Here is a 17,138-nt window from a genome sequence, read left to right as displayed (position 1 = left end):
TGCCCATTTCAAATAATGTGCAATGAAAAGTATTCTTTCTTTACACAGACAGTATCAGCAAAAACTTGGGTTATGAATAAACTGTACAAAAGTAGGTTAGTCAGTAGCCTGAAAGAGTGGATAACCATTTCTCTTTTCACTTGTGTATTCCTGTGTAGTTCTCTTAGAGATTTCTGCCCTATTTCAGTAGCTTAAGGGCTATTCCAAGGACCAGAGAGCATCAAAGTACAGAAAAGAGTAAACCCTAGATATTCCAGAAAGGCCACAACTCCATTCATTAATTATCTCCTTTTCATCCTGCCTTAGCAACAGAATAGTGACTCTTTCCATCGAAGGACAGCCCTTGTGCTTGAATTCTTCTCTTTGGGAGGCAAAGTTTGAGACCTGCTCAGAACTGTGTATATAAAATTGACTTATTTATGCGTTCAACTATAAATATGTTTTTATATTGCTTGGAATTACAGAAATGTAGGCTGTATGTGATCCCTAAAGGTCTGGACTACTGCCAACAGTAAATCAGGCCAGCTATGGCTTTATCAGTTAGTTGAGTGAAAATCCTCTATGGATGTAGATTTCACAAAACTCAGCAAATTGTTGCAGAGCTGTGCTAGTCTTCTGGAGAGAACCTAACATCTAATCTGAACCTCCCAAACTTCAATTCATGTTCATTGCTGCTTATTCTTTCCTCTAATACTGCTGGGGAAAGTTCTGTGTCACCATTACTTCAAGTAATTGTAGGCTGTCCCCTTTGGCCTCTTCTTTGCCGGCCCAAACAAGCTCAGCTCCCTCAGCCTCTCCTTGAAGGTCAGAGTTAAGTTCTGTCTTCTGGGTAGATGCAGCCTGGAGATTAGGAAGAAATTACTAACTATGAAGGTGGTGAGGCCCTGGGACAGGTTGCTTGGAAAAGCTGTGGATGCCCCATTCCTGGAAGTGTCCCAAGGCCAGGCTGGATGGGGCTCTGAGCAACCTGGTCTAGCAGAGTGTGTCTCTGCCATGGCAGGAGCTGGACCTAGGTGATCTTAAAGGTCCCTTTCAACTTAAATCATTCTTTGATTCTATAAATGTCTAGACACAGAAGGCTGACAGTAAGCTTAAGGGTCTCAAACAAGGACAGCCAAAGTCCTGGACTACTTTATGTGTCAAACTGTGCCAATATTTCAGCTTTGTGGAATATATGCTTGAAATGCTCCTTTTACCCTTGAGCTAAGCAAGCAATCAAAAGACCTGGGAGAAAACAAAACCAAAAAACCCACCCCACTTCAAAACACTGAGTAAATGTTGAAAGCAAATTAAATATATTACCAGGAATAGAAAAGCTGGACTCTATTACTCTATAAAAAGCTCAATCTAAGGATAAAACATCCAGGTATTTACAACTGAAATATGGATTTAAATGATACGTTCAATATATTTTCAAGAACTGTGACATTTTAAATAAATATGCTTTTATCAAGAAAATGTTCTTAAGTTAGATTTTTGCTAACCTCCAGAATTATGCAGCTTGCTTGGGATACTGTACAATGCTTAAAAAACTCCTACCCCCCAAAGCAAACATAGGTATTATACGCTGCAAATATGCTGCTTAGAATGACATGAAGATCCTAATTTGTACTCAGGAAATCTTAATTTGCTGGCACTGTGAAAGACCCTGGAGATCTATTTTTATATTCCCTTTATGGGATGTTTGCCCTCTTAGTACTGGTTGTGCCCCAAAATGATCCACAGAGGAGCAGACCATATGCACTCATAACTCAGCAGCCAGAGGCTTCTGTAGCATGAAACTTTGCTGACTTTGGGGCAGTAAAAGCACAGTGTTAACAGTTGTTTGCTGAGCAACTGAAACACAGCAAGCCCTCCCTTAAGGATAAAAACCAAGCTACCTGCCCATTTTGGGTGATTCTCTTGGGTGCACTGCCCTGGCTGGAAACTGTCTGGGAAATGTGTAGGTTTTATTATACTGGCCCATTAAATTTCTTTTGTCAGCAGCAGCAGCATTACTTTGCCAATCTATCCCTATTACTGCTTCCCAGAAATGTTGACTTGCGTGGCTGTTCTGTCAGACACAGGACCAATATTGACTGCCCCATATTTCTATTCTCTTGAACATACCTTTTTCTAGAACTTTCCTCTGGACTTGGAATTCTCTTATGGGTAGTGATAAATATAACACCTATCACATGCCCATTTTGTGACTTCTAAATATAATTGTCCTGCACTTCAGCTTACTTAAGAGATATGTATAGCCAGTCACAAGCAATAAATCAGCCTATAAGTATTTCTCCATTTCTGTTTTGCCCCTTTTCTTGTTTGTGGAACAGCCTTTAATACTCTGGCCAGACATACAGGAGTAGCCTTTGTCTGGATCTTCTAGCATTTCTGTGGAATGATAAAGGTCCCACCCTTTCTGATCCTTGAACTCAGTAACCTTTTCACTGTTCTTCGAAGAGCTTTTTATATATCCTTTCTTTAAATTCCTTCTAATTTATAGGTCCTAGCCGAAGCACCTGTTGTCCTGCTCCTTTGCTTGGAAATCCTCTGGCTCAAAATCTAATCCTTCAGTCAGGAAATTTAATCAAACTTCTTTCTCAGCTCAGCTTCCTTTACTAGAACCATAGCTTGGTGTCAGACTGGACTTAGTAGGATTAACAATTCTGCATTGTTCCTGATCTAGGAATATAAAATAGTTTTTATAGATAGTATTAAAGATTGTTTTACTCCTGTCTGTCACTGGCACAAGTATTACACATATGTGACAACTACATACCAATGTTTAACTGAGCATGCACTCCTAAGACATGACTTGCTGCAGGCCTGAAAAGTTTCAGGATTAATTTTCAAATGCTCAGGACTCTGTTAAAGTAATATTCCCAATTAAATTTGCCTTGTCTGCTTTAGTCCACAGTAAGCCATAATAACACTGCAGGGTTTTCTCAGTCACAGAGAACATACATGATAAAATATTCATGATGTTGTTCATTGTCATCCTATACAATAGCCAAGCCTAATGGTCCTCTTGTAATTCTCATTCACACTGCCAGATTCAGTTATCATCTACAGAGTTCTATGTAAAGACAATAGCAACATTCAACAGGAAACCATCATGGGAAATAGTAAGCTGCACTACCACTTTATAAGGTTTATTTTCCCTTGCTTCTCTAAACAAGAGGTATCAAATACTGACTACTGCCTCCTCTACCAGTTATACATTTGCATGTAAAAACTGTAAGTATGAACAATTACAGGACATTATCTTTAAAATAAAGAAGAATTTATTTGGTAGCTTACAAATTTTGTTTGCTAATATTTAGTTTCCTCCTGATTTAAGAATGAATCTGATTTTTAAAAAACTCAAAACAAGCTTGTTTCATGCTTAATAACTTCTTTTGTCCTCACCATAGACATAGATACTCCCTATCAAAATCACACAATATTTCTTCAGGGCTCCACTTCATAATACATGTTTCTCAGCATTCTATAAGCTCATTTCATAGTAGTGATTCGATACTCCTACAATATAAAACCCTTTCAATTTCCCTTCATTGTGGTGGCATAAACTAACATGCTATGTTAGGTTTTCACCTCTCTACACTTCACAGTCCTCCTATATGCAGGACATTGGAAGGCGTTTTGGTAGGAAGGACATAAATAGATGGCATGTGCAAGTGTGTATCTGTATGATAGGTGCTATATTGACATTGCTACTTTTACTTATCCAGAGTTCCTTCCTATTTTGTTTACAACGTGACTGAGCAGGATTTCCTGCAGTGGTTTTACACCAATGTAATACATTGTTTGGGTGATGGGATAATGAGTTTGACTGCTGGGAGAATAAGTTAAGCTGCTAAGTGACTTAAGAACACTTCTTAGTGAATTCACAGTGGGACTTACTCTTCTATGTCACCTCTTCTAATTTTGACAGTTTAGAATGCCAACATTTTCCAGGAAAATTTTGGGCTCCTAGGATTGGGAAGAAAAAGTTTAGAAACCAGAACAATTTTGTCTAGTCAAATGCCTATTGCTTACCCCATCCCTTCTGGGAGATGTCAAGGCTAAAAACAGATATACAAAGGACAACCCAGGTAAAGAGTTTTATCCCAATTTAATTCTATGTCAGTGGGGCTGGTAATTTCTTTGAGAGGGGTTGGACTAAGTCTATTTACTTCTCTCCAACAGACAATTTCTTCTTTTGAATTTTTAGATGAAAGAAAATATTAAAAACTCATTAAATTATTGCAAGTTTTCCCATTTTGTCCAGCAGCCACCTGAGCATATACATTCTGGTAGAAGTCTTCTTCCTTTGAGCAAAAGATGAATCCTACAATAGTTTTGTATACCTCTTAGCCAGCACTCAGTCAGGACTGTCCGACTGCTACACAGGAAGGACATTTCAACTAGCACTCATTGTAGTCTTTTTTACAAGAGTATCTATTTGTATTTACCCAAGCTATCACTTGCTTTCTGTATTTTTGTTTGTGAAATTCTTCTGTTTTCCCTCTGCCTTTACTCAAGCATAGCTTGAATTCCTGAACTGCTTTGACTATGAGCATCCTGGGCAATGGTATTTCCTTCATTTGTTTTGTAGACTGTCATTATTTCAGAATGGATTAAATTTTTTTTTTTTGTCTATTAACCTTAAGAAAAAACATCCAACTGATTCAATCACCTTTTTACCCCACTACCCTTCCTCAAATACTTTAGCTTCATCTGCTTTCTTCAGAAGATTTTAAGTCATGGATCTCTAAAGAAGATATTTGAAAAAGAGAGATTCATGCCATTTAGTGAAATAGCTCATAGCTATCAGCATCTGCTAAATGTCAGCCACTATTGCAAGGAAAGTCTCTACAGGAAAATGGCAATAGCTTCCACTGGTTATTCCAAGATTTACTGACATTCAAAGATTTTCTAACTTTTCTAGAAAGTAAATATTACTATTCCTGCACAAATTTTATTCATTATTGTTTATGGCTTACACAAGATAAATTTTACTTGGTTTAGTTAGGGTTTTCAAATCCCCAAGTGCCTACCAGTTTTAAAATAATGATGATGAAAGAAATATAATGACTGAAAGATGAAATTCTTAAGCTTTTATACAAATGACAGTTAATTCCCCTATTTGTGATAGTTTCTCTCTTCATAATTTTTCATTTTTAATTTCAAAGCTCTCCCAGCTGTGACTAGAAAGCTTTAACGTGAAAGCTGAAAGGAGATACTACATTACAATTTGGCTCCATTTACAAACTCTGTTCTTTTAATTACTTGCTATCTTGATAACTGGGTCTTCCCTTTTGAAAATGCTTACTTGTTCAGAACTCTTTCCTGCTAAGCACACCTCTACTGTTCCAGAAGATGACCAGGGATGTTTGTGCCTCTGCAAACTATTGGAAGCATAGAAGCAGCCATCTGTTCCTTAGCATGTTCCTTTCCCTTAAGCAACCAATTCCTTGTTCTTATGCTCAGAGAAGAATTTGCAATTAGCCCCCAACAAGGCCATCTGGGTAAGGCATTGACATTATCTTGCTTATCCCCCAGCTTGTGTATAATTATAAAATTACAGCAGCACATTTTTTTCTGACCACCTGGCTATGTACTCCCTTCAGGATTCCAGAACTGGAAAAGACACTGCAGAGAAGAATGCCTATCATTATTTTACTATGTTTTATTACACCTTTGGAGGTCATATAACAATTTCTTTTTATTATAATAAGCCATAACCCTCTCAAGTTTACTTTCCCTGTGATATGTAAAGTAATTTTACAATATTGTCAAAAGCAGAAATGAGCCTGTTATGCTGGGAGTTTATGAGTGGATATACCATGTATGTTTAGTGTCAGCCTTGACCTTAGAACTGTGGATATATCACTTAAGATATGGCAAGAAACCATGTGGGATGAGGAGATGGAGCAGTGCTGGGGAGAAGGACTCAGGGATGCTGGTGGGTGAAGGCTGGCCCTGCCCTGTCCACGTGTGCTGGGACGCAGAAACCTCCTTGTGCTGGGCTGAGCCCCCAGCGTGGACACAGGGGATAGGGGGATTCTGCCCCTCTGCCCCACCGGGGTGAGAACCCACCTGCAGAGCTGCATGCAGCCCTGGGGTCCCAGCACAGGAAGAACAGAGTGAGTCCAGAGGAGGGCCACCAAGTTGATCAGTGGGATGGAGCACACCTCATATAAGGAAAGGCTGAGAAAAAATGGATTGTTCAGCCTGGAGAAGACAAGGGTTAGGGGTGACCTCACTGTGGCCTTCCAGTACATGCAAGGAACCTGCAAGAAAGTTGGAGAGAGACAAAATACAAGGGCCTGCAGTGACAGGACAAAGGGGAATGACTTCAAACTGGAGAATAGTAGATTCAGATTAGGTATTAATAAGAAACTCTTCCCTGTGAGACTGGGGAGACACTGGTACAGGTTGCCCAGAGAATTTTTGGATGCCCCATCCCTAGAAGCGTTCAAGGCCAGGCTGGGTGAGAGTGGAAGGTGTCCATGGCCATGGCAGGAGATTTGGAGATAGATGGTATTTAAGCTCCCTCCCAGCCTGAACCACTATATGACTGTAAGATTGTAAGACTTGAGTTTTCCTTTCTGATAAATTTCTTCATTGTTCAGTGATACATTTTCCTTGTTTGGCTATTAAAATCATGACCTGGCTTTGGGGAGTTCATTTCCCAGGGTATATCACACATTTATACCCTGCAACCACAGCCTAGCACTGGCATAATATCACCTGCATCTTTATTGGAAATGGTTGTAATCCATCTTGGTTGTAAGATTGTAAGCCAATCTTGGTTGGCTTACTTGCTTTTTAACTAAAAGAAATGGTATTCAGTTTAGTTAAGGATATTATGACTTTCAGATATTGAGCTAATATTAAATACTACATTGAAGAAAAATGTCAGGATCAACAATTTACTAATATTTTCTTTACATCCTACAAGAGATCACCAAGTTAACAATAATTTAAAACTGTCTGCCCTCTTGTATGTGTTCATAATATCTCCCAATTTATGGAAGGGTTTCAACTCTCTACTTTTGTCATTGGGTTACAGATTCCAATGGAGGATTTGGTAGTAGAGGGACAGTGTTATGATTCACTACAAAATACAGTAATAAACACAAACATCTTAAAAGGCAATATCCTGTTGGTATGATTATTCTGAGAGTTGGCCAAAAACCTATATTAGCTCTAAAAGATTTTTTACAGACTATTAGTAGCAAAAGCATTTTGACTGAGATAAAAATTTCTTGCTTGGTTATTTATCAGCTACAAAATCAGGAAAGGAAATCCTGATTATTTGAAAACAGATCTATGATGTTTCAGGGGATTATCTGTTGTGTCGGTGTTTGCACTATGAAAAGAAATGCACAAACATATTTTTAAAGCTATGTTTTTACACCTATAAATCTGTCTCTATATAAACTAGGCTGGAGTGTCAGATGACCCCACCTTACAAAGGAAGAAGTAAACAAACAGCTCCTAAATCAGAACTGTCTGCCTGAGCTTGTGTTTCAGTATGCCTCGAGAGGCTGGTGAGTCAGCTTTGCCCCTGGCTGCCCAGGCAGTGCCAGCCTTCCCAGCACTCCCAGGGCTTTGGGGATGACCAGAAACTGCCACCAGCCCTGGGTTTCACTGTAAAAACAGAGCTAAATCAGAGCCTTCATGGAACTCAGAGAACACACAATGCAATTCTGACCAAGGTGACCCTTTGCAAATGAAAAGGAGTAATAACACAAAGTGAGGAAAATATAACAGGTAATTTGAAAAGCTTATATAAACCAGTCTGCTCCTATTTCAGCAACTATGCATTTTTAAGGGGCGTTTTTTTAGTATACAGTTTTAGTGTAACAATAACGATAAAACTGTTGAAGATTTCCTTTGAAACATTTCATTTTCAAATAAAACAAAATAAAAAATAAATCTTAAATAAATTATATTTTTATATTAGTTTTTGTATAATAAACAGTGCATGATTATTATTTCTTCCTCTTAGCAGGTGACTCTACTGAAGTCAAGGGAGATGCACTAGACACAACCGATACAAATTTCAGGAGAATTTAGAATTTATATTAGAAATACTTTGTTTTTGTTAAAAGCCAAAGTTATCCTCTTTCCTCCACTGTTTGTTCCTTCCAAACTTCACAGTTAAACAACAGCAAAAATGCCCAGGCTCTGATTTTTTTCATCCCCTCTGAACACAAGCCAGACAAATGGAACACATACATATTTGCAAATAGTCTTGTAAACCATATATACCCCTGGCTTTTGATATCCCAAATCCCTGCTGTTCACTTACCCTGGATCACTCCCATGACTCATGATGTATGCATAATATTTTCTGAAATCTAAACAGGCTAGAAAAATATTGACCTTGCCAAAATGCCTGATTATGACATTTTCTGTATCTACTTTTTTACTGGAGTGATATTTATTTTAATAATATATAATATTGTCTGTTCGAAACATTACATTTATTTTCACCTACTTATTGTTGTAAACCAGCAACAAACAGCCTCCCAAGAGCTTGGTACCATGGACAGCTCCAGCTGTATCCATGTGTCACAGTGGCAGCAATACCCGAGGAACACTCAAGACAGCCACTGATTTTTTAAAAAAAGACCTCTCTTCCTTCAGTCTGCAGCAGCATTAGGTTTTAATTTCCAAACATAATTGTGGTGGTCATGCTCAATTGTTCTTAAATGGACTTCACCTGCTCAGGGCAGCAGACAGAACTGTGAGCTTTCCACAGTTCTGCTGAAGCACTATTGCTGACACTGTTGTTTCCTCTCCTACAGAGTCGAATGGCAGAAAGTTTGCGTCTGTTTGATTCCATCTGCAACAACAACTGGTTTATCAACACTTCCCTCATCCTTTTTTTGAATAAGAAAGATCTGCTGGCAGAAAAAATCCGACGCATCCCCTTAACAGTCTGCTTTCCTGAATACAAAGGCCAAAACACTTACGAGGAGGCAGCAGTCTACATCCAACGCCAGTTTGAGGACTTGAATCGCAACAAGGAGACCAAGGAGATCTACTCACACTTCACCTGTGCCACTGATACCAGTAACATACAATTTGTGTTTGATGCAGTGACAGATGTTATCATTCAGAACAATCTCAAATACATTGGCCTCTGCTAAGAATCCTTGGGTTTAATCTGTTTTCCTGGAGTGATAAAAAATGGGCTCACTTCTTCCACTTCCAGTGGAAAAAAATTGGGCAATGCTTAATAGCCCAAGGAGAGAAAAGGGGGAAATCTGATGTATGAACACGGTTCCTCTTATGCCCCCTTAACCTGCTACATCATTTTCCCCAAATATATGTTCTGGAGAGTGAGAGCCTCCTCTCCAAGAAAACCAAACACCCCCAGTGGAAAAAAAAACCCAACCAAAAACCCCAAACAAAAACAAAAAAAAAAGAGATTGAGGCCAAACTCTGTGGAGATGTTTCACCACAGTCACTGCACTTTTATTCCATTTGTTTCATTCCATTTCCTACAGTGGGAGTGTTATCATGTTCTGTGTAAGAAATTACTCTTCACCCAGTTGTCCTAAAATTTTATTGACGTAAAAATATAAATCTAGTGAGTGACAGATGAACTTGTTTGCAGGGTGGGGAGCAGAATGCTTGTGTCAGGGAGAAAAGCTAGTTCAAACCAGAACCTACTAAATGAGAGTGTTTAAGCAAAATACTACTTAAATCTGTAGAGAGTGGGCATGCACCCACGATATTGGTATCCACAGTCAAGAGTATGTACACATCCATCATGTATGCACATGCACATGACTCTCAGCATATACTATGTACACACCTCTGCTTTACTTTACTGTTTCTCATGGACACCTTGCCTATTAAAGGAATTGTTGGTGCGCAACTGTTTTGTGAGTTCCTAACTGACTAGCAGCTCTTTCTGCTCTTTATGGCTTCAAATATGCAGCAAAACTATATGAAATGAATCTTTGAATAGGCCAAATTAAGGTCGGTGTTTCTTCTACTGTTAAGGAGTTTTATACATCAAAACAGTCTTCTTTTACATCTTTTTTTGCCAAATCTTGTGGTGTTTCATGAAAAACCAAATTATATTTAAGAAGTAGGTTAGTGTTCCTTTTTTAATACAGATTTAAAAAATAAATCACAAAGCAATTTTTTAAATTATTGTTGTAGTGTCTGGATTGCTGAATGTGAAAGTTGCCAACGGACAATTCTGTTCCACTGCTCCAAATACCTTCTGGGTATTGTAATATTATAACAGATTTCCCAAGAAGCAGGAGCCATGGAGATTGTGTAGTGTATAACCTCAAAAGTCTTTTTTTGTTGGTTTTTAAAATTATTTTTTAAATGTGATGTGTTATTAGAAGGTTAAAGATGAGCGATATGAACAATAACTAAATGTCTTGTTATTTCAATTTAATAATTTAAATTATTTACAGTTTAGTGAAGTTAAGGAAACTGAAGAGATGCAATCCTCAGCTCCAGGTTTCATCTCATAAAGAAACACTACTGGATAACATTCCTGCAAAAGTTCGAATGCATAAGAAGCTCTGTGGGACTACACTGGAAAATCTCATATGGATTATATAGACCTGAGTCTTTGGTCCTTTCCCCTGCCATAGAAAAGACTTCTTAAAGACATCAGTGTAAAGTTGGTGTGTAAATAAATGTTTGATAACTGTAAAGCACATACGTACACAGAGACACAGACACACATGCACACTGGAAAATCACCTTCTACTTTTGTTCCCCTTATGTACTATGATTAGTGCAAGAAATCTCAGCCAAGGGCTCTAAGAAAATTAAAACAAAATGGTTAATAACATCAATATTTAAAATGTCCACTTCAAAAATAAATAATTCAAATGGTACTGAATGTGTCTATAGTGTGTTCATTAAGTAGTGTTACAACATTTACTTAATTGGATAATGCTTGTGAAGTTTTCTTCTAATCTGTCTAATTTTGAACAAGATATTTTATCCCTGTACTGAAGACATGGGGTCCCTTTAAGCATTCCCTGCCGATTGTTACACCTGGAGAGTAGAGGCAAAAGAGAAAATGAGGCTCTGCCTTCAAAGTCTAAAGATGCACAGAGATCTGTCTGTCATGACACACAGAGAGTTTTTAGGTCTCACTTGTAGTGAAGAGCTGCTGCCTGCTTGGAATATTTGCACTCAGACTGCTTGGCTTGGCAAATTTACTAATCTGTAAAAACTAAATCTGTACACAGTAATTGCTGGTACAAGTTCCTCTAAACTTTGTATACTACTAAATTGCTATCATTTACCTGGGAAATTGTGCAGTATTTCTAGTCTAATTTGCTTTTTTACATGTAATATCCAATTATTAGTTGGCTGAATTGTGGAAAAGGTGGGAAGTGAGTCAGGGCTCCCTTTTCCTATGAATGGCCTACTAGATATTGTGTCTCCTTCACCTCTTTCTTTCATTGGACTGTGGCCTATTCAGATTACTGAAAGAGGAGACGAGAAAATGCCAGCATTCATTGCAGCATAGATTCAAAGTAAGAAAGCTGGATAAAACCAAAAGTGTAGTCAATTATCAGGAGGGTAACAAACACTTTATATTAAAAAGCAAATCTTTATTCAACTAAGAAGGTCTTTCTACCATAAGTATTAGACATGACAAAGAGGAGAACCTAGGACATTTTAACAAAGGCCCAAGAGGATTTCTAAAGGAAAGCAGCCAGTTCCACTCCTCATTGAGAGAAAGCTATCCTGGAAAGGAGAAATGAAAGTGAAGCACCACCTGTGCTCCTACTTGACTTAAAATCAGAGGCATGGGGAGGAACAAAGAAGTAAATAATTATGTTTAAATAATCAAGTCACATAATTATGTTTTCTGAATAGCAATTTCTTGCTATTAACTCTCTAATAATTCAATTCCTATGATGTTTTTGATTTTAGTATTCTGAGTAATTAATGGTTACTCTGTTTTCTCTCTGAAGAATTCAAGATATTAAAATAAATTATGTTTTATACAGAGTTTTCTGTACAAAAAATTCTGATTGTGTAAGAAAACTGAGGCATAGCAAAGCTAGAGCTAAAAAGTCTGTTGGCTGAAGACAGGTGCTGAAATTAAATCCCTTGACTCTTAGTCATCCACCTGGATAAATCATGCAATACATTTGCATCTATTTTCTCAGTTCTCATTTTTATCAGTGATGTAGTGCACTGCCACCTGAAAGAGCTGCATTAATACAGCTGGGATTTCACTTCACCTGGGCAACAATGACATTCACAGAAGAGATGTCCCATCTGCTGCAGTAAGAATGCCATCTGTCCTTTCAGCATTTGCACTCCATACAGCAAAACAAGTTTTGAAGGGAAAAATGTATCCTTAAAGAGTCCTTATCCACACATTCAATTGGTTATGATTTTTCAAAGGTGAAAGAGTGGAGACACTAAGAGTCAGCAGTGTAGGAGAAAATATTATGTCTTGGACTCTTCCCAAATAGAGGTTCTGGCAAGCTTAAAAATCCATTGCCCCATCCATTCCACCTCAATCTTTGCCTAAAAGGATTAAGTACCCATAAATGGCAGGATAGGTAATGGGCAAGTGTTAATCACACCGTAATAAAAGATATTTTTTCCTAGAACTATTTCTGCAGTTGCTATTTCTGAGGACATTCATCATTGCATAACACCCTTTCACTAACATTATCAACTGTTATATATGTCAACTAATTGTTTTTATAAAGAGAGGAAGTTTTGATATTAATTTCTTTAATATTCCTAATTTTTTCCTCCTGCTGGCCCTTCTCTATCTTCTATCCTACTGAACACATATATCTGTCTATTTTTGTCTTTCTTCTGCCCATTAATTTTTTTTCACTAAGTTGTTGTTCATTCTGGAAATGTTACTCTTCAGTGTTCTCCCAGTCTTTGTGCATTCTCCCACCTTTTGGTTTTTAACTATCCCACAGTTCCTGGAAGATACTGGTACACGTCTTAAATTTAGGAATCAAAAATACTCAGAAAGTGGATTTGCTCAAAATAATCACATTTTCCAAAATTATTCCTGTTTGGAGAAAGACCAGGTGGCCTGGCATAGAGCTAGCTGGGTCACTGACCACTTCCCAGTTAAAACAGCTACACTTCATGCCAAAGGCACGTACAGTTTCTGTTCCTTTTTGTCTAGCACAGAACATGTTGCTTTATTGGCCCTGCAAATTACCTGAGCTCTAGAGAACAGCACAAATAGAGCTGAGGAGTGCTGCAGTAGTTGCTGACCTCCTCCAGCTGATCCAAGGTACACCTGTTACCCTAGGACAACACCCTATCTCATTTTCTGGATGTGAGATGTAGAAGTGAATGCAAAGAGAAAGACAGTTTCTTGGCTAGCTGAAAAGGGCTGAATTACCAAGAAGACACTATTTCTGTATCTGTAATGTGTCAAATGAATTTGTCAGGCCTTGTGACTCTTACTACTTACTGGAAAATATTTGTGGTTAGCCATGATACTTCCCCGAATTGCCTCACAGCAAAAAGTTTTGCACCTTTTCATTTTCCTTTTAAATTGCCCTCCATATGTGAGTCTATTCTACATTGACACAATTCTGCTCCAGGATTTATCTTCCAGCATGTATACAGGCATGTATATTTTTATAGATACATTATATTTTTATCTAAATAAACAGAATACATGGCTCAAAAAAACACCTTTTTCAAGAGCAATTACTCAGAGCTGCTTTTACAGACTTTTCCATACTGATCTTCACCAAGTTGTTTAGCCCAACGTTATTAATATCCTTCATATTATTGAAGATTTTAAAAAGGATTGCTTGCAAGTAAAAAATACATATTTCGATTTTTCAGAATTCATGTACAATTAGTAAGGCTCTAAGCTTTCATTTAATTCTTTTTAAGCATCAGTAATGAAACTGAATTTCTCAGACAATATACTTTGCTATGAATTTAAACAGCATGGCTTTTTAACTGATAATTTCTACTGAAATTTTGTTTTTAAAAGCATAATTTTTATCAACTGGAAGAGAAGTTTAAGACTAATGTTCAGATTAAAACACTTATGAAACAAATGCACTGTGATGAACAGCTGATCCACACCTTGAACAGAAGGGAATAAGTGAAATTTTGATGCAAGATTCTGAAATACTAATTCAAGCATGCAGTGCACTCTGTCTTGAGCAGGTGGCCTTAACGTGCATAAAACCTAAGAAAGTAAACTAAGGAAAACTAAGATAAGCAAAAATAGACAAGATACTGGTTTAAAATATGAGTTTCAAGGGAAACAGAATAAATTAAATTTGGAACATAGGTGAATTAACCTGATTTCCTCTCTGCGTTGTCTATGCAAGTACTTAACTGCTTAAAACCTCCTACCTTCAGGTAATTTTGCCAGCATGTCAAAAATCTGATGGGTGTTCTTCCGACAGATGTCTACTGGATCATCCAGGAGCCCGGCGAGGGCAGAAATGACTCCACTTCGTATTAGCCCTTCCCTAAAACCAACAATGGAGGACAGATTTAGCACAACATAATAAAACTTGCATATGTTTGACATATTTAATCCTCACTCACTGCTCTTCTTTATGCTGCATCTGTCTGACAAAACTTAGGAGCTCAGTTCTTATTTCTCACTGAAAAATCACTCCCCTCACAGTTCAGTAAACTTTGGGATTGCACCTACCTGCCAATACTATGCAAAGCCATTATAGAGAGAACTTCTGTTGTTTTTTGCCGGACAGTTTGGTCTTGATGCACCAGCAAAGTCTTCAGGCTAGCCAAGAATCCTATGAGACATCAGAATCCATGTTAACATTTCTTACTTCCAGCATTAATTTGAAATAACAATATTCATCATTTATCTCAAAATTTGAAGTGCCTCAGAATTTTCAGCTTGTCCTGACAGTGAAATTCTCATTGTCATATTTCAAGTAAGGAAGAAACTTCCAAATTTCAAGGCCTACTGCCAAAAATGTCACGCTACAAACAAGCTCCTGACTCCTTATCAAGTTAAATCCTAATCCTGCAAATATAAAGTGACATAACTCTAAAAATAAGTCAGTAAAGCTATTGATGTCTTTAGAAAAGCATGTTTTTGCAGGATTGACACTCACTTGTCTTTTTTGAACAGAAATAAATGTGGTGAACCATTAGTGATTGTGTATGCACATATGGCACTCACCAAAGCCAAAAAACCTAACAACCCCAAACTAACAACAATCTCACATTGCTTTGGCAATCAACTGATCATCAAATACTAACTTAATAAATTTTGAACATGACTAGTCTCTTTTATGAGGGGAAAAAAGTACAAAGGAAGTAAATGGAGAAAAAAGCAATAGCAAACAAAGATTTTTTTTCTGTGTTATACAATGAGCTATGTAGATATACCACAGACTGCTAAAAATTGCAAAAATTAGCTTGTGGTTAGGGGCTTTTCCCCCCACAAAATCAATACTCAGGATTCTTCCAGGCTTTCAAAAAGTTGTGTCCAGATGTAGTCCTGATGAGTAAGATAAATTTGGTTATATTCCTTTCTTTTCTAAATTCTTATTAAGTTCCAGGCAAGTGGGTGATGATGGTGAAAGGGTTCTAACTTTGAACCAATTAGGTGGGAGGTTTTTTATTAGCCTATGTTAGGAATTAGCTAAAATCAGAATAAAGTCTGGGGACATGGTTTAGTGGGGATCATGGCAGGGCAGAGTTACAGTTGAAGTGGATTATCTCAGAGATCTTTCCCAACTTTAACAATTCTATGATTTTATGGAAAGAAAGATTCTGCACTACTTTTGTATTTAGGGGTTGATAAAACTTACAGGGTAGATAAAACTTACAGTGAGGCAGTGATTAATCCTAAAGTGATGATAATTCTCATAATAACTGTCATGTATATGGTATTATAACATTCTTTACCTTTCTAAAGTGATTTTACAGTAAAACAAACAGGAAATTTGTGGCAAGCACGTTTCTCTCACTCTCAGGATTTTTCGTAGAGGTGCACAGAAAGAAATGAAAGAGAAAACAATTTCTATTTCTGCTCCTTGTTTTTCTTATGCTGAATGTGTTTGGAGAATTGTTTAACTGGAGTGAGTGCTTGATTGGATTCTGGTGAGGATTGCTTGAGCCTGACTGCCAATCCAACTCACCTATGGCTGGACTCTCAGGAGAGGGTCACAAGTTGTGTTAGAGAAAGTAGTACGTAGTTTTAGTATCTTCCTTTTTATATAGTATATTAATGTATTTTAGCATAGCTATAATAAAGAAATCATTCAGCCTTCTGAATTGAGTCAGACATCACCATTTCTTCCCATGGGTTCACCTGCATTTACAATAGAAATTTTTCCTGGGTATCTTGCATCATCAAAGATATTGTAAGGAAAAAGTAATGGAAGAAAGTGGAGTTGCCCCCTCAGCCTGCTCCAGTGTGTAATTGCTAGTGAGAACAGACCACTTACCTAATGCTATTGCCTGGTAGACTTTTTCTGGGTCGTGGACCAGATCGCAGAGAGCCATCAGCGCCCGCTGCTGCGTCAGCAGCTCAGCAGACTGCAACTCCTCATTCAGTTTAGGAAGGGCCCTCCTCCCAAAGGCCAGAGCAGCTTTGGTGGGGTCTATATCAGGCGGGAGGTAGGCTGAGATACGAGGTTGTGCCATCCCAAATCTTCCTGAGAAAGATTCTCCCTATCCCTAAAAATAGTTCAAAATGGCTGTACTTGCTGACTGGGCAGATAATGTACCGTAAAGACACCTACTGACTTTAAAAAGTGCTCTGTGTCCCCAAGGAGCTCTTTTAGCAAACATACACTGTCAGGAAGCTGTGAAAGAGGCTGGACTCGTGCATCATCAGCACTAATGGGTGTTCATCTGCTGAATTGTCTTAATCTGGTTTAATTCTCACTGAACACTGTAAAGAAAAGAGAGAAGAGATAAAGCTTAAAATTTCAAGGATGGTGTTAAAATTGATAGACAGAATGCTTTTTAAAGGATTCAAGTGAAGCAGTCCAGTGCCCAAAATCAGAGGGGACTCAAAATAATAAAATTAAAGCAAAGGAAAACGAAATACCTTTTCTTTCCCAAAGGGAAAAAAAAAAAAAAAAAAAAAAAAAAAAAAAAAAAAAGGCGCATTTTACAGGGATCTGGTTAAAACCTGCCCTCAAAATTCGGTAACGTTT

The 17,138-nt window shown here is 37.8% G+C and overlaps 2 protein-coding genes across 5 annotated transcripts in view; one reads left to right on the top strand and one right to left on the bottom strand.

The window, feature by feature from the left end:
* GNAZ (G protein subunit alpha z) overlaps positions 1–10,853 on the top strand; it is a 49,499-nt gene extending 38,646 nt beyond the window's left edge. For both annotated transcript variants that reach the window (XM_002199838.7, XM_030285687.4), the window contains one exon: positions 8,787–10,853. In XM_002199838.7, the coding sequence (XP_002199874.1) occupies positions 8,787–9,131 (345 nt within the window). In that variant the 3' untranslated portion in view covers positions 9,132–10,853. The remainder of the gene's footprint in view (positions 1–8,786) is intronic.
* Positions 1–17,138, bottom strand: part of RSPH14 (radial spoke head 14 homolog) — a 72,228-nt gene that overhangs the window by 54,751 nt on the left and 339 nt on the right. Inside the window, exons 2-4 of one of the 3 annotated variants that reach the window (XM_041719312.2) lie at positions 16,422–16,870; positions 14,651–14,753; positions 14,344–14,462 (exon numbers count right to left, since the gene is read on the bottom strand). In XM_041719312.2, coding sequence (XP_041575246.2) covers positions 14,344–14,462; positions 14,651–14,753; positions 16,422–16,620 — 421 coding nt within the window. In that variant the 5' untranslated portion in view covers positions 16,621–16,870. Of the gene's footprint in view, positions 1–14,343; positions 14,463–14,650; positions 14,754–16,421; positions 17,042–17,138 lie in introns of those variants that run through there. The other 2 variants (XM_072936123.1, XM_072936124.1) reach the window with 2 other exon arrangements.

This window comes from Taeniopygia guttata, chromosome 15 (genome assembly GCF_048771995.1).
Source record: "Taeniopygia guttata chromosome 15, bTaeGut7.mat, whole genome shotgun sequence".
NCBI lineage: Eukaryota > Metazoa > Chordata > Aves > Passeriformes > Estrildidae > Taeniopygia > Taeniopygia guttata.
The sequence above is the reverse complement of the archived record's forward strand: the minus strand, read 5'-3'. Positions and strand labels throughout refer to the sequence as shown.